The sequence below is a fragment of the Galeopterus variegatus genome, unplaced genomic scaffold (genome assembly GCF_000696425.1).
Source record: "Galeopterus variegatus unplaced genomic scaffold, G_variegatus-3.0.2 Scaffold1345, whole genome shotgun sequence".
In the NCBI taxonomy this organism is placed as follows: Eukaryota; Metazoa; Chordata; class Mammalia; order Dermoptera; family Cynocephalidae; genus Galeopterus; species Galeopterus variegatus.
This window is the reverse complement of record NW_007727456.1, coordinates 110,968-136,587: the sequence shown is the minus strand read 5'-3', so window position 1 is coordinate 136,587 and position 25,620 is coordinate 110,968. Positions and strand designations below refer to the sequence as shown.

The 25,620-nt window shown below is 35.5% G+C and overlaps 1 protein-coding gene across 1 annotated transcript in view; it reads left to right on the top strand.

Moving 5' to 3' along the window:
* Positions 1-6,645: 6,645 nt before the first annotated feature.
* Positions 6,646-25,620, top strand: part of TMEM67 (transmembrane protein 67) — a 47,532-nt gene continuing 28,557 nt past the window's right edge. The window contains exons 1-11 of the mRNA XM_008576412.1: positions 6,646-6,868; positions 8,500-8,588; positions 10,752-10,845; positions 16,919-17,018; positions 18,397-18,466; positions 18,562-18,636; positions 21,368-21,430; positions 22,899-23,053; positions 23,174-23,282; positions 23,996-24,082; positions 24,401-24,466. Coding sequence (XP_008574634.1) covers positions 6,646-6,868; positions 8,500-8,588; positions 10,752-10,845; positions 16,919-17,018; positions 18,397-18,466; positions 18,562-18,636; positions 21,368-21,430; positions 22,899-23,053; positions 23,174-23,282; positions 23,996-24,082; positions 24,401-24,466 — 1,131 coding nt within the window. The remainder of the gene's footprint in view (positions 6,869-8,499; positions 8,589-10,751; positions 10,846-16,918; positions 17,019-18,396; positions 18,467-18,561; positions 18,637-21,367; positions 21,431-22,898; positions 23,054-23,173; positions 23,283-23,995; positions 24,083-24,400; positions 24,467-25,620) is intronic.

Below are 25,620 nucleotides of genomic sequence, written 5' to 3'. Positions count from 1 at the left end.
AGGTCCGGACAAACGGACGTAGTTTGTCTGCCCATGCGCTCTCCAGGCGAATCCCACCGCCTCAGTGCCTCGGCCACGCCTGCGCACGCGCCCTGATGCTAACCCGCTTCCCCTTGTTAAGGGAAAGGAGGCGGAGCCCTGGGGTTTGCTATGCTTCCGCGCATGCCCAGATCCTAGCCAACCCGGGATCCTCGACCTGGAAAAGGCGAAATTCGGAGACGGTTAGGGCTAGATAACTGCCGAAATACACTGGACCAATATTTGAGATTTGCATGAGTTAAGGGAAAAGTTGCAAAAGCAGAAAATGTTGGCAATTCCTTTGCCTTTTCAGTGTTGCAGTTAGTGTGTGATATAAGCATCTTTGAAAAGGCTCTTGTAAATTCTGAAAGGCCACAGAAGTGTTAATTTTACTGCCTTCTTAGATGTTCGCCAGATACAATGCCAACATCTAGGGGCTTACTAAGTACATGCTTAATCAGTTTTATAGACAATAACCTTGTGAAGTGTCTTTATAAATTCAAATTTGCTGTTCCCATTTTCTGGTTTTTTGAAAACAGGCCAGTTCCAACCTTGTGAAGTGTCTTTATAAATTCAAATTTGCTGTTCCCATTTTCTGGTTTTTTGAAAAGAAAACAGGCCAGTTCTGAAAATTGAGAAATTAAAAGTACAATTATGAGTATGTTCTGTGATGCCTTCTACATAATAGCTGTTGAACAACCTTGTGTTTGGTTTTATTATCTGCAAATAACGAAGAAGCCCATTACATTTTATAACCACGATGCATTTATGTGTGGATTCAAAGCTCACTAAGAAAGCTTTAAATTTTTAAAACATTGTTACAGATGAGAGAAAAAATGAGTTTTTTATCCCTCTCTCACTGCAAAATACCCATTCTTAAATTTAACGATATGATTGTCAGAAAGAAGAGGTAGTTCCTAGAGGGAAAGCCACCTTTCAATCACTTAGACAAAGTACTTAGCCTCTCTGTGCCTCGGTTTCCTCATATTTAAAATGGGGATAATAAAGGTACCTTCCTCTTAGGGTTGTGGGAAATGTTGAATGAATATGTATGTCTCAGATAGGTGTAAATATCTGAGACTATTATATGTATTAGTGACTTGTTTCAAATATTAAGGTGATCCATAGAGAAGCAGAAGATGTCACCATGACGAGTGAGGCTCATTGACTAGGTATAATTTACCTCAATAATCCAGAGTGGTCCTTCCTTCGCCAGGCTCTGGAACCTGACCTTAAAAGCTAACATTTATTGAGGGTTTATTATGTGCCAAACCTTATGCATTATCTCATTTTATTCTTACAACTAGTTTCAAAGATAGGTACTATTGTTTTTCCTATTTTACAGGAAAGGGAAACTGAGGCACAGAGGATTACAAAGCTTGCCAAAGGTCTCAGAGACACTACAAGATAAAGCCAGGAATTGAACTCTGGTGGTTTGCCTCCAGAGGCCACTACGTTGTATTACACAGGGGGAGGATTTTATGCTCTGAGGCAGACTCCCTCTAAGCAAGCACATAGAAGAAATGCTCCAGAATGTCAATATTGTCAGTATTCATTCACAAGAAGAAACACTAGTAAAACAAACTTAGGATCAACTCAGGCTGACCAGCACTTTCCTGGTCTGTGTATGCTTTCTATATGAAGTCAAATGATCAAAGAATTGTTTGCTAAGCATGGAAATAGAATACAAGGAGTTACCTAGTCTCAAAAAGTGATTCCCACTTAAAGCTACCTAGAGGCATCTCACCCATCTTAACAAAAATAACAGCTATCAGTTAATGAGCACTTATTATAGGACTCACCTGGCCAGTGTGCTCAAATCAGATTCTCTCCCCTGAACAGGCTTAGACAGGCATTACTAGCCTGCTATTGTCTCCTTCATTGTTCTGGGCTGACCATCCCCCTTCTATTCACATAGACTTTCTCCAAATAGGACACCATCATGGATGTCTATCTTGTCTAGTCTGCCACCTGCCTTTCTCTAATGATCATACCATTATAATCAAAAAAGAAAACTCTGATCAAGGTCATTTGGGTATAATCACATGGTATTCTGATTATCGAATAGTTTCTTGTGACTTTTGTGTGTCAGCATGAAAACCTAACCATTTTGGGTAACAGAGAGAAAATGAGGTTTCTGGAACAGCAAAATATAAGACTAGACCCTAAAACATGGTGACCACAGTGAACTATGGCCATTCTGTGACTCTACTTAGACAGCCTTCCCAGGCATTTTGCCACAACTGTAGCACCACCTACCCTCATGAATGATTTTAGTATCAGACAGTTTTCAGCTGCCCTTTCTAGCTCTTCAGCATCCACAAGAACAGCCTTTTATCATTTGCTCTGAGTTTCTTGATCTTCTTGACTTCTAAGACCTTCATTCGAATTGCATACCCTGACCTCCATTCAATCCAGCTGGTATTTACTGAGTATGGACTGTGTGTCAAGCACCTTGCTAAGGCTCCTGGAAGACAAACATACACAAAACACAGTCCCCATCCTCAAGAAGCTCATACTCTAACAGAGGAGAAAGCACACACATTCAGCCAGTCATTACACCCATGAAGATGTGTACAACATAGAGATTAAGATCATGGGCTCTCATGTCAGGCAGACCCAAGTGTGAACCCAGGTCTGCCACTACATGACTGTAAACAAATATCTTATCCTTAAACTTCACCATTTGTGAAGATAATAGTACCCACCAAACAGAGCAGTTATGAGGAATAAATGAAATAATGCTTGTAAAACACTTAGCACCATTCCTAGTACATAATAAACTTCAGTATTCCTTAGAAATCAAGAAAGCTGGCTCAAAAATCAGAATACCATATTTCCAAATCTAACTCTGCCACTTGCTAGCTGTATCACATTTGTTGCTGAATTTCTCTGTGCCTCAATTTATTCATCTATCAAATGAAGACAATAATAGTAGGGCTATTGTGTAGAAAAAATGAGCTAAATAGGGCTGGCCAGTTAGCTTAGTACGTTAGAACATGATATTATATCACCAAGATCAAGGGTTTGGATCGCCATACCAGCCAGCTGCCAAAAAAAGAAAATGAGCTAAATACATAAAACTAAGCAGGACACATAGTAAAGTTCCGAGACGGGCATATAACCTGAAATCTTACATATTGTTCTGGTGGTCCTCATGCTCCTTGCCAACTTGTTCTCTACAGTGGTCCTTAGAGGCACATCTACAAAACCCCTTGGGATTGCTGGAGCATAGTATAGACACTGACTAAAAGGATCTTAGTCAGCTATATATGACAGAAGTCATATCCGAGAGACTTAAAAAAAAATCAACAAATGATTGATGTGCAGTGATAAGAATTGAATAGAACCACCCACATTCCAACTTGGATAATTTCTTGCCTGAGGTAAAAGGGAGTTTTGTCTCCAACATGGAAATATGAAACAGACTGGGATCCAGGACACTCTATAGGTTAACAAAGGAAGCATGTAGAAAGAATACTGGATAAAATCTCTGTGTTTTACTACTGAAACTTTGGACCTCCAATCTCAGTAGAATCCATTTCTAGGACCACATGTGAAACAGGACACCTCCTTCTGCTTAGGCTTCCTTTGCTCTGGGTTCCATCCAATTCCAGGTATGTAAAACAAAAGGAAGAAGCAAGAAGACTTAAAAGTCTAAACACAAACTAAAGAGAAAGAATCTAAGGAGAAAACAAAAAACAAAAGAGAATCCAAAGACCATATCATTGGACACAAAAAAAATTCTGTCTCTTAGGACTATGGCCAGAGGACTTGTGGTTCTGACCCTAACCCATATTTACCCTCTGCCCTCTTCCCAGGGATGAAATGAAAGGAGAAAGCATTGAGCTCCCCTTAGAGTTTGGAAGATGACAAACTAGAGGAATGAGGCAAGTTTTGATTTATTTTTTTCCATTGCAATGAATGTGTATTAAATTCTTACAATATGCCAGGCACAGATCCACTACTGTGACAGTGGTGAATAAAAACACACATAGTCCTTGCTCTCATGAAGCTTGCAATCCAGGAGAGGGGAGGAAAAACCAATGAAAGGATTACCTGACTAAATGTAAATTTACAACAGAGGTAAGTGCTACAAAAGGGAAGTACATGGTGCTGTGAGCGTATTTCATAGGAGGGCCTGGCCTGGTCAGAAAGCACAGGAGATATTCCCTAAAGAAGTGATGAGTGAGCTGCAAAGAAAGGAGGAGTTGAAAAGGTGAAGGGAAATGGCTGGGAAGGGGAGAGAGAAGGGGAGTGGTCCAGGCAAAGAACTGCAAAGTCTTGGCAGCATTCAGAGAAGGGAAAGAAGACCAGTGTGGGTAAAGAGCACAGGAGTGCACAGGACAATGTAAGGCTGCAGAAAGAAGTCAGACCATGCTGAGGGTTAGGTTCATGTTAAAGACTTTGGTCTTTCTCATGGAAAACCGATGAACTATTTTAAGGAGGGAGGTGAAAAATGAGACTTGCATCTCAAAAGATTATTCCAGATGAGGTATGGAGAATGGATTAGAGGGTGGCAAGAGTATGTGTATGAAGATGGGTTAGCAGGTTATTTAGGCTTCCAGTTTAAGAGGATGGTTTGAATACAGGTATTTATCACCACTCCTTCCCAAAATCCTAATAACAGAAAAGGAACTTCTAAAAGGGCAAAAACTACAAGGAGAGAATTGAATAGGAAGCAACAGCAATAAAATTTTGCAAGCAGGAAGCAGATGGATAGGTGATCATGTCTTTTGTGAATCCAAGAGGGCTGATTCCTAAATTGACAGTAGGAAAAGCTAAGAAGCAACCTGATATGCACTAAAGAAGTCCTCAAAGGCTTAGGAAGCATCAATATCTTCTGTTGAGGAAGAAGGGTTGAACATCAGTTTTCAAAGCACTTAACACACACATCTCCTCTTCCTTTCAGTACTAGGAAACCTGTCTCTCCTCCCTCCAGGGGAAAATTGATTGAACATGTATTCTCTAGAGAAAGTATGCCTAGGGGACAATGGGTACAGTTGCAATCAGGAGTTCTGTATAAAAAAGGACATTTTGTGAATGATGAAAAAGCTAAGCAATCGAAAGGGCAGCATATTTTTCATTGACGTTAGAAACCAAAAAAAAAAAAAAAAAAGGAACAGCATCTTCAAAATTCCGAGGGAAGATTATTTTCAAACTAGAATTCTAATACGCAAGTAAACTACCAAATGTGAGGGGAGAATAACGACATTTTTAGACATGTGAGTTCTCAAAAATTTACAACTTATGCACCCTTTTGCAGGAAGCTGCTGAAGTATGTGCTCTATCCAAACGAAGAAGTAAACCAAGAAAGAAGAGGATATGCAACCCACTCAACTTAAGGTCTCTTTAACATCACTTCCCTTTGCACTTTCTAGTTTAATAGAATGCACATTCTCTTCTTCCTTGGTTTGCTCCTTCGAGGAGAGATTACGTAACATAAGCACGTAGAATAAACATATTAAGAACATAGACTGCCCGGATCCTAATCCTAGTTCTTACCTATCAGCTGTGAGAACTCGGGCAAGTTATTTAGGCTCTCTGTGCCTGAATTTCCTATTCTCCAGATTGAGGATAAAAGGACCTACCTCAGAGGGCTAGTAAGAAGATTAAACGCACTGGAAGGAAAACTTGGTACGTAGTAAATGTGTTAAATATATTGAAAGAAGATTAATAGCTCTAAGAGAGTTTAGGAATGAATCAATGATAAATTCTGATGTAAATACCATTTAACAGTTTCATGAAACAATACTTAGTTTTTTTTTATATATAGAAAGATGACCGGTAAGGGGATCTTAACCCTTGGCTTGGTGTTCTCAGCACTACGCTCAACCATTGAGCAACCAGCCATCCTACATAGGATCCGAAACCGTGGCCTTGGTGTTATCAGCACCGGTTCTCCTGAGTGAGCCACTGGTCGGCCCTAATACTTACTCTATTATTTTTTTTTTTTAAAGATGACTGGTAAGGGGATCTTAACCCTTGGCTTGGTGTTCTCAGCACTACGCTCAACCATTGAGCAACCAGCCATCCCTACATAGGATCCGAAACCGTGGCCTTGGTGTTATCAGCACCGGTTCTCCTGAGTGAGCCACTGGTCGGCCCTAATACTTACTCTATTTTTTTTTTTTTTTTAAAGATGACTGGTAAGGGGATCTTAACCCTTGACTTGGTGTTGTCAGCACCACGCTCACCCATTGAGCTAACCGGCCATCCCTATATGGGATCCGAACCCTTGGCCTTGGTGTTATCAGCACCGCACTCTCCCGAGTGAGCCAAGGGCTGGCCCCCTAATACTTACTCTTAATTTGTGTGATTACTATCGGTTATTTTCTTTGCGGTGGTATTCTGTTTCTCGACCCCCTAAATTGATTTAACGTCCCCGTAACGGATAGCGTCCCAGATTTTGAAATGCCCATTTTAAATAGCCGCCTGGCCCTAAGTTTAGTCTGCCTCTAACCGATCTTTACCGGACCCTCCAGCTTCCCGCGGGTTTGGTAACCTAGCAACCAAGCAGCGTTATCAGAGACTTCCGGAACCTCATGAGTTGTCCAATCAGCTCAGCGGAGTCGCCGCAGAGGCTGATGGGGCGCTGGAGAGTGCGCTGTAGCGGATGTCTGCACCATGGCAACGCGCTGCGGAGCTGGGGCGGCAATGGCGGTTTGGTCGTTCTTACCCGCCCGGGCTGTGGCTGCGTTCCTCCTGTTGGTCCTCGCTCGCGTTTCACAGGCTCAGACCTTCTCACTCCCTTTCCAGCAGCCGGAGACGTGCGGCCACAACCAGTACTTTGATATCTCGGCGCTCTCCTGTGTCCCGTGTGGAGCCAACCAGAGGCAGGATGCCCGAGGTGAGACGGTTTCGGGTGGGCCTTGGCAAAAGTAACGCTCCGGCCTTGGTGCTGCCCGGAGTTTCTGGGGTCCCTGAAACACCTTTTCGTCTGCGAGAGGAATGTTTCAGAAAAGTTAAACTGCCGACACCTGAAAAGAGAGTTTCCTTGGAGGGTTGCAGTTTGCGCATTAATGAGGTTGTGGAAGCCCGAGTCCGCTACCCTGTGAGCCTTCATCAGTAATTCATTTCTCGGCCCCAGTCCCCCACTCCTAATTGGGGGGAGGGGGTGTCTTTTGGGTGGCACCTGGAGAGCCGCCTACCGAAGGCAGAAAAGGAGTAGAGAAGTAATCTGAGGTGAAGACGAGCAAGTGACAGGGAAGATTAGGGAGAAATGCAAATTAGCGCTTGTAAACTTTGATAGCCCATTGTCTTGCTTTTCAAATCTCAGAAATTTTTAAGCTGATAGAGACTTTAACCATGATTATTTACATGCTTCTCATTTTACAGATAAGGAAATTGAAGTTCAGATTAGGTACTAACATTTTCTGTGTCACCTTAATTGGGGAGTGGAAGATTATCTCTCTGCCCTCAGTTTCGACGTATGTATTTCAGCTACACAGTGTGTCTTTAATATTATAGATGTTCTTAGGAATTATCCCTTTTATTGTTGAATATTACTGATTGATCATAAAGTCTCTTTAGATTAAGCTTATTTTTTTCTTAAAACGTCCATCATTTGATCCTACTTCTCACTGAAACTGCTGAGAACAAGTCTTTTTTTCATATTCTAAAGTCTAAGATGTTTTCCATCTCGGTTTCATCACCCATGGTATTAACTTTCTGCCCTCTTCAGATTTCATATATCCTCATTTAAATCACCAAGCAGGACAGGTCAGGCTATTCAGGTAAGGAAATAGGAAGGGGAAAGCATTTCACACTCTAAAATGTAAGGGATAAGTTTCATAATTATGAATCCAGATATTGTATGCATTGTACTACATAGACTCCTATGGGTGCTGTTTCTACTTAGTCTCCTTAGAGATTGCTATCCTTACCTATCCAGAAAGTTGAATAGTGATTATCTTATAATGTTTATTCTCTGTCCAAACAGAAGGAAACAGTGATGTATTCGAATGAAAGTAACTTTCCTACTAAGATTTCGACAAAATAAACTTGAATTCATTGAAAAAAATATATATATATGGTTTAGTGAAATAGAAATGTAAAGTTTCCCATAGCAGTTAAATAGTTTAATAGTTTAGTTATGCTTGCACTTAAAATGGTAGCAACACAGTACCAGTTGTGTGCCAGATACTCTTCTAAGACTTTTACATATAATAACGTTTAAGACTTTTACATATAATAACGTTTAAAACTCATACTAATCTTATAAGGTAGGTACTCTCATTTTCTCCATTTTACCAAAGAGGAATCAAGGCACAGAGAAATTCAGTAACTTGCTCAAGATCACACAGCTAGATAGAACTAAGATTGGAACCCAAGGAGTATGTTTGTGGATTTGAACCAAGGCAGTACTGGGTCTAGAGTCTTGCTGATAACCACTATACTACTTCTTAAGATCTTAAGAATTATTAAAAGTTTCCCTATCTTGGAGTTGTATCTTTATTTATTGGCTCTTGTTTTTTTTAGGAACTTCATGTGTGTGTCTACCAGGATTTCAGATGGTCTCTAGTAATGGAGGGCCTGCCATTATTTGTAAAAAGTGCCCAGAAAATATGGTATGGAGAGTTAATTTTAAAATAACTTTACTGTAAAAAGTAATAAATGTCTTTATTTTCAAACTATAATTTAACATTTACTCTAATATTTCCTCACAAACTTTAAAATTATTAAGCTAACTTTACTACAGTAAATTTGGGGAGATAAGTGAAATTTTATGCAAAGTTAGAAAAAACAGACATGTATTTCTTTTTTTTGTTTTTTTGCTTTTTGGGTTTTTTTGAGGTTATTTATTGCTAGGGTCACACTGAAGGCCAGGAACTGGGCTGGAATTCGAACGAGGTCACTCTGATTCCAAAATCCTCATTGAAAGTGTTGTAGATTACAGTCTCTCATCCGAGGAGAGCCAGGTTTGGAGGACTTCTTGGCGTAAAGACATAAGAGATTTTGTAGAGGAAGGCAGTAGGAAGCAGATTGGTGAGAAACTAAATATCGATTTTACCCACCTCCCCTGTGGGGGTCCCAGATGGAGAATTTCTCAATGAGTCTAAGTTCAAGGGGATGCATCAGGGGTGAATAAATGTGAGTAGTTTGTCATTGATTTCAGAGAAGGAAGGAAGGAAAGAGAAATGTATTTTTTTAGGTTTTCAATCTGAAATCCAAAAAACCACAAAGCCATGAAAATTTGTTTTTATTTTTCTTCATAGAGTAACTCAGTTATAAAGAAAAATAGACTAATAATACATATATAGAGCAATTTGGGATTTGTATATCCTTTCACTGGTACAGATTGAGTTCACTGTCTTAGACATGCTGTGTCAACAGTTTTATTTAATGGTTGATGTTCGTAATGATATGTAAGGTGTGATAAGGTCATGAAATGCCAATTGCATCAGTAAATAGGTTAAATAATGTTCGTTTTTTAGTTGTTTCATTATATCATAATTTTTTGAAAATTAGTAAATTAATAGTTACTCTATATGACAATTCTAGATTAATGGAAATACATTTTTTATCATTTTTGATAATTAGGAGTCTCTTGAGTGACAGTTCTCACTTTTATAGTGATGTTTCTTTTCATTATCATATTTAAAAAAACATTAAATATAGAAATTTAATATAAAGTTAGCAATTGTCCTAATTTATTTTTAAGTCTGATTACCATTTTGATATTTATTTTATATTTTTGGCAATATTGATCATAGCAGAATTATCAACAATGAAACCTGCTAATAAGAAATGTTGCCAGAGCAGATTTATTTTTTCAATGACATTATTTAAGCTATTCTAATTTTTAAGTACTCCTGTATAAATGTATTGCCTAATATATGAGCATTTCTTGATAAATCCAGTCTTTTCAACCAAAACTTAAAATAATTTGTGGCATTACTTTGTTTTATCATTGTTCTCTACAAACTTTGGTTATGTCCATGTTTGTAGTTACAGTACTGTATTTTGCCCCAGGCTTTTCCTAAACCATGTAATATAATCTCAATTTTGAATTATGTCATATTTTACCAAAAACCTTTACTAGTACAAACTATGAATGGATAGATGGAAATATTTCCATAAATCAATATTAACAACTTTATGTATAATTTATGTACCATAAAATTCACACATTTTGAGTTATACATTAATTTTTAAAAGCTAATGTACTTAAATTTTTAAAGATTTTAGAATAAATATTTTAGAACAAGTTAACACTAAACTATTAACTGGCTCTGTATTGATTTGTTTTGGGGGGGCTTTTTTGGTGGCTGAACAGTATGGAGATCTGAACCCTTAACCTTATCAGCACCATGCTCTCCCAAGTGAGCTAACAGACCGGCCTGGCTCTCAGTTAACTAAATCCTCTTGAGTTTTATTGTGTTTTATGTTTGTAAATAGAAAAATTGAATGGCAAAGTAATTATGAAAGTAAGAATCAATTTGAACTGAAGATCATGAAGAAGAAAGAACTATTACCCAGAGTTAATCTTTTAATTAGTAGTTAGTCCATAGTAATAATATGTAGCTTGATTTTGGAATATAAGTATGAATTGGCTATCTGGGGAATTTTTATATAGCTAATGAATGTATGATTGATTTGAATATCCACTGCAAATTACACACTATTGTAGCTTTTTGGACTTACATGATCAATTAGGAATAAGAAAGTTAATTAAAAAGGAGAAAAATATATATATATGTATATATATGTATGTATTTTTTTTCATTTAGAAAGGTGTTACTGAAGATGGCTGGAACTGCATTTCTTGCCCTAGTGGCTTAACTGCAGAAGGAAAATGCCACTGTCCCACTGGCCATATTTTAGGTAAGACTTAGATTTTTTATGAAATAATAGTGATGAATCATTTGTATTTGTTTTTGAAAAGGATATTAATTGAAATAGCTTGGTGTTATTTAATTTTTTAAATTATTTTTTGTATGAAATTTAATGATACTTAAGACATCAGCAGACATTGAGAAGAAAATAAAAAGCCTTGTCTGAATTTTTTAAAAAATTCTTAAAAATGTAGATAGGATCAGATGGGCACTTCTGTAACATAACATGATAAAATATGTGTCGCAAGTCAAAAGTCAACATGATGCTTAATAGGAAAAATTGATAATCATTCCTAATGTCAAGACCTGGAAAAGGTTGTAAACTATACACATAAGTGAGAGAAGAAAATAATCATTGGAAAGGTCGAGTTAAAAAATTATTATTTGCAGATGACTTGATTGTATGTTTAGAAAACTCAAGGGAATTACTAAAAATTATTATAAACAGTAAAAATTCCTGGATATAAAATTGATATCCAAAAATTGGTAGCCTTCCTATATAAAAACAATAATCATTTAGAAAATATGCTGAAAGAAAATACCTCATGTATAATAGCAACAAAAAAGAATAAATGCTTAGGCATAAAATTTTAAAGAAATAGGCAAGATAAATTAATTAAGAAATCTTTGAATGCTACAGGGGACTCAAAGACAGGCTTTAATAAATTAAAATACATTCTTCATTTTCAGATGGGAAGATTAAATGTTATAAAGATGTCAGCTCTCCCACCAGTCTATGCATTTAAAGAGAATTAAATGCTAAATTCTACAAGGATTTTGTATGTGGGAATACACAAACAGATCCTAAAGTTTATTAGGAAAAATGTATGAAAAGCCAAGAAAATTCTGAGAAAGGAAAAAGGGAGCCATCCATCATATATTGCACTTATTTTATAGCCACCATAATAATATGTATGGCTGGTATATGAGTACATAGACTGATTTATGAAACGTAAAGCAGAAAATCAAAATAGATCCAATTTATATGGGAATTTGGTATGTGAAAAAAAGTAACATTTCATACTGATGAAGACTGATAAGACTGACTAATAAATGGTTCTGGGAAAATTGAGAAAACACTAAATTAGGTTCCTAACTTATTCCTTAAAGAAAGTTAAATTCCAAGTGAATAAAATATTTAAATATTAAATATGAATCTATGAAAACTCTTAAACATAGGAAAAATTTGTATACTCTTCATGTGTAATAGGTCTTTCTAAGTATGACAATAACTCAGAAGCCATAGAAAGAAAAACTGGTAAATTTGACTACATAAAAATTATAAAGGTCATAAGAAATCAAAATGCCAAAAAAAAAACAAACTACAAGCTAAAGAAAAATATATAATACATACAACAGAGATCTAAGTTCTTCATTAGATGTAAAACTCCTACAAATAAATAAGAGTAAGATGAATAACCCAATTTTAAAAATAGCCAAGAATCATGAATTTTAACATGAAAAAAATGTTCAGCCTTACTCAGAGTAAGAAAAATGTGAATTAAAACTAAAATGATATTTTAAAACCTACCAGATTTTAAACTTTTTCAATTTTGATGTATTTGTAAGGATATAGACAAACAGTCATTATCTGTTATTGGGTGATTATAAATTGGTGGAACCTCAATGGAGAGCAAATTGACAGTATTTATCAAAATTTAAAATGCAGGTCCTCTTTGCCCAGCAAGCCCTTATCTAGAAATTTCTTGTTCCCATACATTTAACAATGTGTCTGAAGAAGTGTATGCATTTTTTTTGTTCCAAATTTTTCCTAAGACAACAGATTTTAAACAATGTAAAAGTCTATCAAAAAGAGATTGGTCAAATAAACTGTGGTATATGCATACAATGTATAGAATGCAGCCATGGAAAAATAATAAGGCAGCTCTACACGTACTGCTATAAAAGGAAATCCAAGATATATTGAGTAAAAAAGCAAGATATAGAACAATTTATTGATTTATCCACAAATATTTATCGAATACCTGCTATTTATCAGCACTGTTTTCTGTGTTTGGTATGCTATCATTTATGCTTTTTTAAAGATGATTATATATGCATATGTGCTTTTATATACATAACCTATTTCTGGAAGGATTCATGAGAAACTGGTAACAATGATGCCCCCAGAGTAAAGAACAGTGTGGCTGGGGGTAAGGATGGGAAAGAGACTTAATTTGCATTTTAAATCCTTTCGTGCCTTTTATTTTTATACTTTATGTACTACCTGTTCAAAAATCAATTTTTTTAACAGAACAAAAATTCCTGCAGTCAAATTATTTAAAATCTAGTTAGAAGGCAGAGCATATAAAAAAATAGTTTAGAGAACAAGATAACAATGAAATATTTTCACAAGGGACACGTGGAAAATGATCAAAGGAGTAGTATAGACAATAAATGCTCTGTAAGGAACAGCTTACTTCAGTCAGAATTTTTCGGGAGGGTTGCCATGAGGAGGCAGTGTAGTAGCTGAACCTTGAAGGATTAATGGGATTTCAAAAGGTAGCATCAAAAAGAACATTCTAGGCAAAAGGAACAGGAAGAGCAAGGGTATTATTACAGATGCAAACATTCTTGTGAGTGTGAAGGGATTATGAGAATAGCAGTTTGCTGAATTTAAAATATTGGTCCAGATTGTGGAAGACCTTGAACAGTAGGATATTCTATAGGCAAGGGCATTTCATTGAAAATTTTGAAAAGGGGAGTGATTAAGATTAATCTAGCAGCCGTCTGTTGCATTCATTCATTCAACAAATATTAATCGAACTTCCACTATGTGGTGGGCATTGTCTAGGGATACTAGGAATAAAGCAGTAAACAGAAAACCCCAAAGTCCCTGCCCTCATGGAGTTTATATTTAAAGAATGGAAGACCAGAAGTAGAGAGAACTGTAAAGAGGCTGCTGTGGTACTGTAGGCATGGGGATGTAAGGGTCTAAACCAGAGTTAGGACAAAGTTATACACAAAGGAGTAGATGTTAGAAACATTAAAAGAAGGATAATAGAAGTAGAAGAATGAGAGAATATAGAGATAAGGAAAAGGGAAAAGTCAAAATTTCTGGGGTTTCTAAGTGGGGTGAAGGAAATGATGGTAGATTGAAACGCTGTGGAGAGGAGCTGGCTGGTTAGCTTAGTTGGTTAGAGTATAGCCTAATAACACTAAGGTCACAAGTTCAGATCCCCATACCATCAGCTGCAAAAAAAAAAAATGCTGTGGAGAGGTCAGTAAGCACTGAGCTTATGAGATTACTTTTGACAGTCAGGAACCACTGGTGCTAAATTTGCAGTTTCCAGAAGTTACTAGAGATTAGAGACTAGATGTCAGGAGGTTTTGAAAGACTGAATGTTAGGATAGTGGAGGCAGTGGATGGCTTATGGATAACCTGGCCCTTACCTGCCTTGGCTTGGGAACGTTGGCTTGATACACATTTAAGTGATTTTAAAATTATATTTGTACTTTAATTACCCACTGATTTTTGGTAGTTTTATTAGCACTATTGCCTCTATTAAAAAGATTAACTTGATTGTCACAGTTTTGGCAGTGTTTTCTTAGGTATGGGGCTAGAGAAAATTTCATGAGCTAGGTGGAAATTTGAAATTTATTACATTTCATGATGTGCTGTTTCTACTGTAAATTTTTGAATTATAGGAAGATGAAATTTTTGAATTATAGGAAGATGAAAATAAATCAAATTTAATTATAAATTCAGAATAAAAACTCTTAAGGACAAATATAATGGCATTACTTAAAGTAATGCTGTCCAAAAGAAATATAATGCAATCCAAATATGTAATTTTTAATTTTCTTGTCCACACATAAAGAAAAATAAAAGGAAACAGGTGAAATGAATTTTAATAATATATTTAGCCTAATATTATCCAAAGTATTATCATTTCAACATGTAATCCATGTAAACAATTATTAATGAGATATTTCCATTCTTTTACCTTACTAAGTCTTTGCAATCTCAATTCTGACTAGCTATATTTCAATTGCTCCGTTACCACAAGTGGCTAGTAGCTACCTTACTGGACAGCACAAGTTTAAAGAAACGCAAGTATATCAGGAGAAATTACATACTAGTACACTTAGTATCAGCCATGTGTATAAGCAGGTTAGTCACTGGAAGAATACAAACTACTTTGAAATCTTCTACAGTTAACCACTTAAGTCATGTTTCTATTACTGTAGCTATGTTATTGTTTATCTTGTAATTCTTCATTCCCTACTTACCAGATGCTCTTGAAATATCTGGATCATAAGCAGGGTGAAGCAACATTTTCTTTGCTGCTTTCTCTAAAGAGTGATTCTGACACCATGTGTCCCCTAAGGTTAGGTGACAGCTATGAAAATCTCATAGTTTGCTATTTTAGAGGCTACTATTACATGCTTAAAATTCTCCATGGTGCAGGAAAAGGGAGAGAGTAGGGTGTTATTTTACATGGATGATCATGGAAGGCTTCTCTGGAAAGGTGATATCTAAGCAAAGACTTGAAGGAAGTGAGGGACTGAGCCATGAGTATGACCGGGGAACATCATTCTAAGCAGAGGAAATAGCAAGTGCCGAAGTCCTAAGATGGGAGCATATTTGGCATGTTCAAGGAACAGCATGTACACTAATGTGGCTGAAGCAAAGAAGGAGGAAAGAAGAAGCAGATCTGAAAAGTTGGGGGTGATGGTATGTAGATCATGTAAGGCCTTTTAGGCTGTGATAGTGACCTTGGAAATTACCCCATGTGAGATGGGAGACCATTGGAAGGTATTAAACAGAGGAGTGGCATGGTCACACAGGTTTTAGAAGGTCACTCTAGCTTTTAAATCCAGCACTCTAGTTAGGAAGCTGTTACAAAAGCCCAGGTTATAGATAATGGTACTTGGGCCAGAGTATTAGTTGTGGAGTAGAGAGAATAGTTCCATTTCTCAATGTATTTTGAAGAGAGAGCTGACAGGAATTGCAGGTTTACTTTATTTTTATTTCTATTTTATTTTTTAATGCGAAGCATAAGAAGAGGAGACTCTAAGGACTGGGGCCTGAGTAAATGATCAAATGTAGTTACTGTTTACTGAGATGGGGATAACAGTAAGAGGAACAAGTTGTTCATCTTTACTTTTGTTAAAATTATTTTTTCCCCACTATATAAAAACTTAAACCATTATGGATAAGATTAATCTTCTTTAACCATTTTTCCCAAAGCTGATTCTGTATTGCTCCCTCAACCCAAAAGTAATCGTTATCATTTTGTGGAAAAGAGAGAGGGAGAGAGGGACGGAGGGAGGGAGGGAGAGAGGGAGAGGGAGGGAGAGAGAGAGAGAGGGAGAGAGGGAGACAGAGAGAGAGAGAGAGTGAGTGTGTGTGTGTGTGTGGGTGTGTGTGTCCTTCCAGAATTGTTTTTTCCTGTTTTATCATAAAACTGTACATTGTAGCCACAGGAAATGTAAGTGGTATTTTTACATAAATGTTTCATACCCCAAATATTGTTCTATAGCATACTTTTTCTCAGTTAATGGTATGATCTGTTTAATCTACGTCATTCTTTTTAATCTGTTTCATAGTATGTCATAGCATGGATATACCACTCTTCTGCTATTTTAGGTTGTTTTCTAACAAATAACACTGTCATGAATATCCTTATACTCATGTGCAAGTGTTTCTGAAATTTAGGTATCTAAAAATGAAATTGTAGTGTTGTAGATTATGTGAATTTATAACTTTATTAGATACTACCAAAAGCCCTCTAAGTTACAGAAATTTATCAGACATCTATGAAATATTTGCTTCCCCATCCCGGGGTGATGGAAAATTTTCGAGGAAAAAATATAATTGCTTTATTGTTACGATGGCTTGGAAAACTGTTTTCTATATTTTTTATGTGGGAATGGGGAAGTCTTCACTTTTCTATAGTATATTACAGAGAAGCTTGACATGCCTTTTATGCAAATAAGGTGTTTTAGAATTATTAGACTAATAATTACAAGTGGGTTTTATTAAATATTTTCTAAGTATATAGAAGCTTATATGTTCACTATGAGTTACATCTTAATTTTGTTTCTGAATTGTTTAGTGGAAAGAGATGTTAATGGAACATTGTTGTCTCAAGCAACCTGTGAGCTCTGTGATGAAAATGAAAACTCTTTTACAGTAGCAAATGCTTTAGGAAACAGGTAAGTAGTATACAAGCTGATTTTATTAATCATCTTATATTTATATGTAATCTGTATTTTTAAAAAGTATTTTCCTATCATATCACTTTTTCCTCACAGTAATCCAAGAAAGGATAGAAATAGACATTAATGGCTAAAGGAGCTGAGGCCCAGAGCATGAGACACAACAGGGTTCAAATTTTGGCTCAGTCTGTTAGTTGTTTGACCTTGGATAGCTCAATAAGTCAGTCTCCTTGTCTTTAGAATGGGACTATAACCCCACTTCATAGGTTGTGATGACTCAGAAATAAATATGTAAAGTTCTTAGCATAGTGCTATATACTGACTGCTCAGTAAAAGGTAGTTATTTTTGTTTATTATGTAATTTGTACATAATTTATAATTATGTGCCAACCACTGTGCTTAAGCCTTTATATGTTATATAGGAAAACATATTAATAAATAAAATAGTTATAATAACCCAGGTACCCTGATTTATAGCCCTATTCTCTGTTGCTTTCCGTTCCTGCTTTATGAATGTGTGTATGCACCACACACCTCGCCACACACATACCTTCTGACTTAAACACATTATACCTCTTTCAGCTTCTTCAGTTTTTTTAGAAGCCTACAGGATGACTTCCCTCTAAACACATTTTTCTCTTCAGTTCCCAAATATAACATAGAAGAATGTTGAACACCTTCTCCTGGCAGTTGCAGTGCCCTGAACTGACTACTGGGCTGATCCCCAATTTTGCACCTCTAATATTTTCCCAAACCTAGTCTGGCCCACTTCCTACCTGCTCTATCTTACACATAGTGAATACCCATACGAACCCATCAGTGTCCCCACTAGTCCAGGGTCCTCCCTCTGTTTCATTCATTAATGAAAAATATGAAGTAATTTCCTAAAATAAACAAAGGTGATGAATAGACTGTATTTAAAAGTGTTGGTTGTACGTTTGTTGAGGGGATAGACAGATAATATCTTTTCAGCTTATGCTCACTTTTTGCTTTGTGGCAGATAAAGTAAGGAAAGTATATTTGATATAACTACTTGTAAAAGTTGATTTGGTTTAATTTAGTTTGGGCTCTTTTGTTAGTTGAGTGACTTAACCATCTTTGCCATTCAGTATTATTCATTCTATGCATTCCATGTAGTTAAACAATCGTCTTCTATTCTTTGTTAATTTTATTTATTTATAGTTTGCTTTGTAACATAGAGTAGTATAAAACTATTCAAATTAGTATTAATATTTTGAATTTGTTTAATTTGCCTAAGTAATCGCTTAGCGGAATGAATCTATTCTAATCCAGCACTCAGGAAGACAAATTATCAATTAAATTAGGTTTAGTATAATTTATTAACATTTTAAAAATTATTTTTGTTATTGAACAGGTGTGTCCGATGTGAACCAACGTTCGTTAATACCGACAGGTCCTGTGCATGTTCAGAACCTAACATTTTAGTAAGGCTAATCAAATTGATAGAGTACAGATTTTTAATTCAATTGCTTATACCTTTCCACAAACTAAGTATTTTTTCCCTTATTTATTTATGAAGACAGGGGGATTATGTTTCAGCAACACAAGGAATTTTCCTCCACGTATAATTTCAACTGTACGTTACGGAGAGCTTGTAAGTATGTTTCAATTGCTTTGTTCCATTGTTAAGGATCTTTCTGCATTTCTTCCTTTGGTAATTTATTTCATACTAAAATGAGAAACATTTATTTATAAATCACTTTAAAACAAATTATCAATCTAAGAAACATTAGTCGAACAACTCAGCATTATAATTTATAAATACAGTACTCTCTTTTACACCCTAGTTCATTCCATTTTCAATGAATCACAGAATGTTTAAGCTGGAAATGTCTTATAGAAGTCTGTAAAGGATGCAGTATAATATAGTTAAGAGCATCAGAGACTCTAAATTTGAAGCCTGGATTTGCTAGTCATTTGTATCTTTGGATTTTGGAAAAGTTACATAACATTTCTGAACTTCAGTTTATTGTCTGCAAATTGGACATAATACTTGTGTCACAATGCCTTACATGGTAAGCATTGGAGAAATCAGGATTATTCATATCTGGTCAGGTTTCTTATTTTGTAGATGAGCACATTGAAGGCTGGAGTTAGAGCTTTTGCAGCAGATACTGGTGATAAATTTTAAAATTGCAGAAAAGTTGAAAGAAAAAGACAGTGAGGATGCGTATTTGTATATCTTTCACCTTGGTTAACTAATCATTAATCATTAATGTTTTACCACATTTGCTTTATCTCTCTCTATATGTGTGAATACATACATACACATGCACACATAACACACTTTTTTTTCCTCTGAGCCATTTAAAAATAAGTTGTAAGCATGACATATCACTCCAGATACTTTAGTGTGTATCTCCAAAGAATAAGTGCACTTTCCTAGCATCACACCCAAGAAATTTAAAATTAATACAATGAAATTATCTGTTATCTGTTAATATCCAAATTTTCCCAGTTCCAATAGCGTCCTTTATTCCCCATTCCGTTTTCTGGGGGAGGAGATCCAGGATCTAATCAAGGATCCCACATTGCAATTAGTCTTTCTAGTCTCTTTCAATCTAGGACAGATCCCTGCTCCATTTTGCCTTTATGTTTGTTGATTTTTCTTATTATTTTTTCACTATTAGACTCAACTAAACATTTTTTTTCAAGAATATTATATAGATGTTGTATATAGAACACTATGGCACAAGGAACACGTAATGTTAGGTTCTTCAGTTATTGGTGATGCTAAGTTTGATTGCTTGGTCATGGTTGTATCTGCCACTTTTCTCCATGTAAAGGTCCTGTAATTAGTTTGAGATTTTACTTTGAGACTATATAAATATCCAGTTTAGTATCCTCTGAAGAACCTTGCCTGAATCAATTATTAAATTGTCGTTTCTAATGATTTCACAATTCTGTTGGTCCTTCTATGTTTATTAGCTAGCAGTCTTCTGTAGAGAGTGCTTTCCCTTCTCTCTGTACTTTTTCTTTTTTTTTTTTAAGCTTTATTGTGAACTCCTGGAATTTTTGTTTATTCAGCATGTTATAATCTGTTACTGTTATTCTTCTTTTTAAAGCTCAAGTTGTACCAAATTTGGACTTCCCTTTAAGATAGCTCCTGTGTTGTTTTGACACGACTCCATTAGGATTTAGGCACTTACTTGATTTATCTATATCATGTTCCAGGCTCACCTTGTCTAATTATAATTTTTAATAGTTACATAATATTCTATAGTATATGTGCTGAAATGTATATAATTGTACCTCCCATGAATATTTAGGTTTCCAGTTGTTAATAATATTGCTGTCAGCCACTTTATGCACATATACACGTTTTTCTATTCGGAGGGATTATTGCATTAAGATAAATTTCCTAAGTGTTTCTAAAGTCCTGGGTTAGGGTATGTGGATATTGCTTTATAAAAGGATTCTGTACCTTTCACACTATCACTGGCATTGTGTGTGGCTCCATTTTACATGCATTTGCCAGTACTGTTGCCATTGCTTTCCATTCTTACCAGCTTTTCGTGTGTATGTTCTTCAGTGTATGTATTTTTTTCTTACAAAATGAGAATTTTTGCTTATTGAAGAGATAAAATTAGTGCCTGATAATTTTATTTTAGATTTCTTTAATAGCCGGGGTGCCATATTCCATGTAACTTGGTTGTGCCTCCTCTGTCCATGTCCAGCAAATTACTCTGGTGCTTCTCAGTGTCTCTTTAGCAAGATGTGCAGGTAAAATTGAAAGCAATGGTTCTTAGCCAGAGGTTTGTATCTGTAGCTTTCAAAACCCATATATGCCTTGGTCTTATCTGGCGATTCTGATTGATTTTGATTTGGAATGAAGCCAGGTATTTTCTGTTTTTAGAAAGTTGCACAGGTAATTCCCACCATTGTTTGAGAAGCACTACTTTGGAGATTTGAAATCATTCCCCCAATTTTTTTTTTATTATTATTTGCCAATTTCATACAGTATTTATAATAATCCTAAATCAGCAGACATTAACCACTCAATATTAAGTCAGGACCTATTCTTTTCTTCTCACTTTATTTTTTATATTATCAAAATGTGCATATATTTTTTTTGAATTATAGACATATTTTTGTTTTCTTATATCATTTGCCTAAGTGTCATTATTTTGTAATGCAGTACTATGTGTAATAGCTGACATTAGTAATTCTTATATTCTCTTTAGAATCTATTTTTCTGCTAACATTTAGAAAGTAATGTTAGTTATTTCCCATTTAACAATATGCATATTATTAATGTCTTCCTAACTGTGGGGTTAAGGAATTTCATTTGAGCTTAAAACTAAAATTCACCTTATTGTTGATAGGGCATGTCTTTAACTTCAGAATGGTTTTCAAAGTATTTGCAATCAGCAGCAGCTGCATGTCGGGTAAGTTTGAATTTTAAAAAAAAACTTTATTTCACTTTGAAGAATTGTGGTACCATTTTTTACCCAGATAGTAAAAGTTTTGTAAGTAGATATATCTCCTTGGTCATATTCTGTAAGAAGAATAAACTCTTTCTAGTGAATTGAAAGAGACATAAAGAATATATTAGAAAACATATTTCTAAGAGACGTAAAGAAAATATTATTCAGTATATACAAACTGAATGACTTTCAGGCTTATTCAGCTGCAACTGAGTGTTAGGGAAAACTGACTGTCATTTAGTAAATGTTTATTGATGAGCTACTACACTGTGCCAGGCCTTGTTCTCAAGTCAGATTAAATATTTCAGAAAAAGAGAAAAAAAATTTCTCATGGAGTTATAATCTAAGTAAATGTCAGGTTGTGCTAAGCACTATGAAGGCAAATAAATCAGAGAAAAGAAAATAGAGAGTGGGGCTGGGGGGTGCCGTTTTATATAGAGTAGTCAGGACAGGTATCTCTGAGAGGGTGGTATTTGAGCAAAGCCCCGAAAAAAGTGAGAGTAAGCCATACAAATATCTAGAAGAAGAGTGTTGTAAGCAGAGACCATAGCAGCAGCAAAGGTCCCAAAGCAGGAGTTCCCGGGCTTATTCATGCTTAAGAAACAAGAAGCAGGATGGAGTGGCTAGAGCAGAATGAGCAGGGAAAGTAGAGAGGAGATGAGGACAGGGATATAGGGAGTGGCTATGGCGAGGACCTGGAGTTTATCCTAAGGGAGATAGAAGGACTATATGCAAGGGAAGACATGATGGAACTTCACATTTTGAAAGGATCACTGTAGCATGGGGAATGGAGTTTGTTGGGGCAAGGACAGAAGCAGGGAGACCATTTAGGAGAGTATCGCAGTAATGTGAGTGATATGGCAGAACTGAAAATGGGAGAAGTGTATAGTATAGCTTCTGGCTATACAGTACTTTGAAGCCTGAGCCAAGAGGATTTCCTGAGAGTTGGATATGGGGGAGAGAGAAAGAAGTTCACTCCAAAGTTTTTGACTTGAATAACTGAAAATGGAGTTGCCTCTTTGTGATAGGAAAAATTGAGAAAGAAGGTTGAAAGGCACACTCAACAAATGATCTTGTTCATAAATCAAATTACTTAAACAAAATAGATTAGATTTATATGCATAAGATGTAGTATACAAATAAATTATTATTCTTTCAAATGTAAATATTCTACTTAACAGTTTTTTGAAATGTCATGCTGTGAGTTTTTACTTAGTTCTTTCAGTTGCTTGTCTTTATATTTTAGCCTAAAATTTATAATTAAAATGTATGCATTATTCCCCATCATATATGGAAAGTTTCTTTTCTACTTAAGCTGGAAAAAAGGTATTAAAAATAGGTAAAATTAAAACAAAGGATAATTTTTATATCAACTTTTGCTTAACCCAGAAGGTCCATATTAAATTTCTTTGCCATTGTTCTTTTGTAGGTGTATGCCAGTCTAACATCTTGCCAAGCTCTTGGAAATATGTGTGTGATGAACATGAATTCTTATGACTCTGCCACATTTGACGCATGTTGGCTATTTCAGTTTGTCTTCAAAAATACTACTGGACTGGGCACTGTTCATTCTATTTCATTTTGGTAAGGGCATTTTGATTGATAAAATGTCATTTTGACCGAATTCAGTGTAGCTCTTTTCACAAATATTAATTATAAGAAATATTTCTTCTCCATTATTAAAACAATTATAATTGTTTATAGGAGACAGAATCTTCCATGGCTGTTTTATGGAGATCAGCTAGGATTAGCACCTCAAATACTCAGTACTACACCACTTCCTACAAATTTCAGTTTTAAAGAGCAAAACCAGGTACAAGTCTCTTTTTCATTAGAAGATAACTACGTTTTGATTTACAATTTTAAAGGATAATAAAGTAACTAGTTGCAATTCTTGCTAAATTAGGTTGTTTTCACAAATTTAGTTACTAAACTAAATATAAATATTAGCTGCTTATAGGAACTGAATAGTATAGAGTTTAACTGTCTTACTTGAGTATACAGATATCTCTGGTTTATGTGATTATGGCAGCAAGTAGTACTTGTGGATAGGAAAGAGTAGTTTTCATCACCAAATGCAAAATAATCTATCCCTCTGTATCTCTACATTTTTAGGAAGTGATTCCAAAGATTGATTGCGGCCCTGTGACATTTCCTAGCACTTCACAGCTTCACATTCCCACCTCTAACTTTTTGACCTTCTAAAATGGAGGAATAAGATTACCATACCACCCTCCATTTAACAGGTTTGAAAGGAGGTTAACTATTATGAGTACAGCCTCTCCATTCTGAAATAAAAATTTCCATGCAAAAAACCAGTGCAATTCTTTTAGGTGTATTTAATCATAGAGAGAGTTAGATTAATTTAGCTTCTAAATTTCTAAATAAAGATAGTTGAAATTAATTTTTCAACAAAAATGATTAGTCAACAATAAAAAAGAAAGGATCAGTCAACAATGAAAATTTTTTCATAGATTATATTACTTTCAGAGTATCTGACGTTATTTTATTCTTGTTTTTCTTTAGAATACAAAACTGAAGTTTGTTGCTGCTTCCTATGATATAAGAGGAAATTTTCTCAAGTGGCAAACTTTAGAAGGAGGTGTTTTGCAGGTAAGCATGTTCCTAGCTAATGAATTACTAATATGCCTTATTTTTGCCTGAGGAAAAGACTAGATTATTGCTTGAATAGAGTATCAGTTACATAGTACAGTTGATTTTTTTCTGGTGCTTTAAGTTAGAATTTCTTAAAACTGCTTTTTAAGTTATGACTTTAATTTATAACGAAGATGCTCCCTTAACTTTTTATACACTTGATGCATAATAAGTATTATATAGAGCATACATCCATGTTGGGGGTTGAGAATTCATGACTAAAAGCAAAGAAAATGTTTGTGAGAGGTATTTGTCATTTGTGTTCTTTTGTTGTAGCTTTGTCCAGACACAGACATAAGACTAAATGCTGCTTATTCTTTTGGAACAACCTACCAACAAAATGTAAGTTTGAACTATGTTAGACAGTCTATATTTTAGCTTTCCTCTCTCCTTCCTGCTCTTACCTTCTTATTTTGGTAGCCCATTTTGAAATTACAGTATGATACAAAGGGATATTATGAGACATTAAATATTTGAAAGACATTCAGTAGTCTATAAAAATGCTTCTTGATAAAAATGTATATACACATCCCATGGAAAAAAACTACAGTGAAAAATACTATCATGGAAGACAGATTGGAAGAAATAAATATTTTTAACAGTGGTTATCTCTGGATGGTGAGATTAGAGATGACTTTTGTTTTCTTTTTATATTTTCCAAATTTTCTACCATGAACATGAATTTGCTTCTATTGTCAGAAATGACTTTTATTTTTTGTGGGGTTTTTTTAAAGAAATGTTACTGATTGTATACTATGGGTCAGGAGAATCAACACTTGTTAAATTCCTCCAGTGTGCTCAGCGTTTTATCATTGTTATCCCATTGATCCATAAAATAACTATGTGAGATATGTATTATCTGCACTTCACAGATGAGGAAATGGTGCTAAGATTAGATAATTTACTCAAAGTCTTGCATCAAGTAAACTGTGGAGCCAATGTTCTGTTGGGTTTAAAAACTGGTTATCTCGTTGAACCTGGCTGCGTCTCAAGTAGTTCATAGTCTGGTAGGCAAAACAGCTTTATAGATAGATAGTTGCAAAGAATGCGGTCAGTGTTGTTCTATATGTATATACAAGGCATCAGTTCCTGGGGAAGTATAGAAACACTTCACAGAATGAGTGATACTTGTGTTGTGACTGTGAGTTTGCCAGAAGAACACAGTGGGGAAGGGAGTGTCAGGCAGAAACCACATTTGCAATGTCAGAGACACATAGAATAGCATGGCATATTTAGGAACTGTAAGTAGATTATTATGAATGGACAACCATAGACTGGTAGGGAGCAGTAGGAAATAAGCCTGGCTCTGTTAAAGGGAGCCAAATTACAGACATCATTGTACATCAGGAGAAAGAATTGGGACATTATCCCTAGGACAATAGTTTTTAAACCTTTTCACTGATGTACACTTAATGTTGAAAATGAAGATGTACCTTTTCCATTTGGGTTGTAGGTCAAAAACAAAGCAGTTCTGTACTATTAGTTTTTCTGGCCCT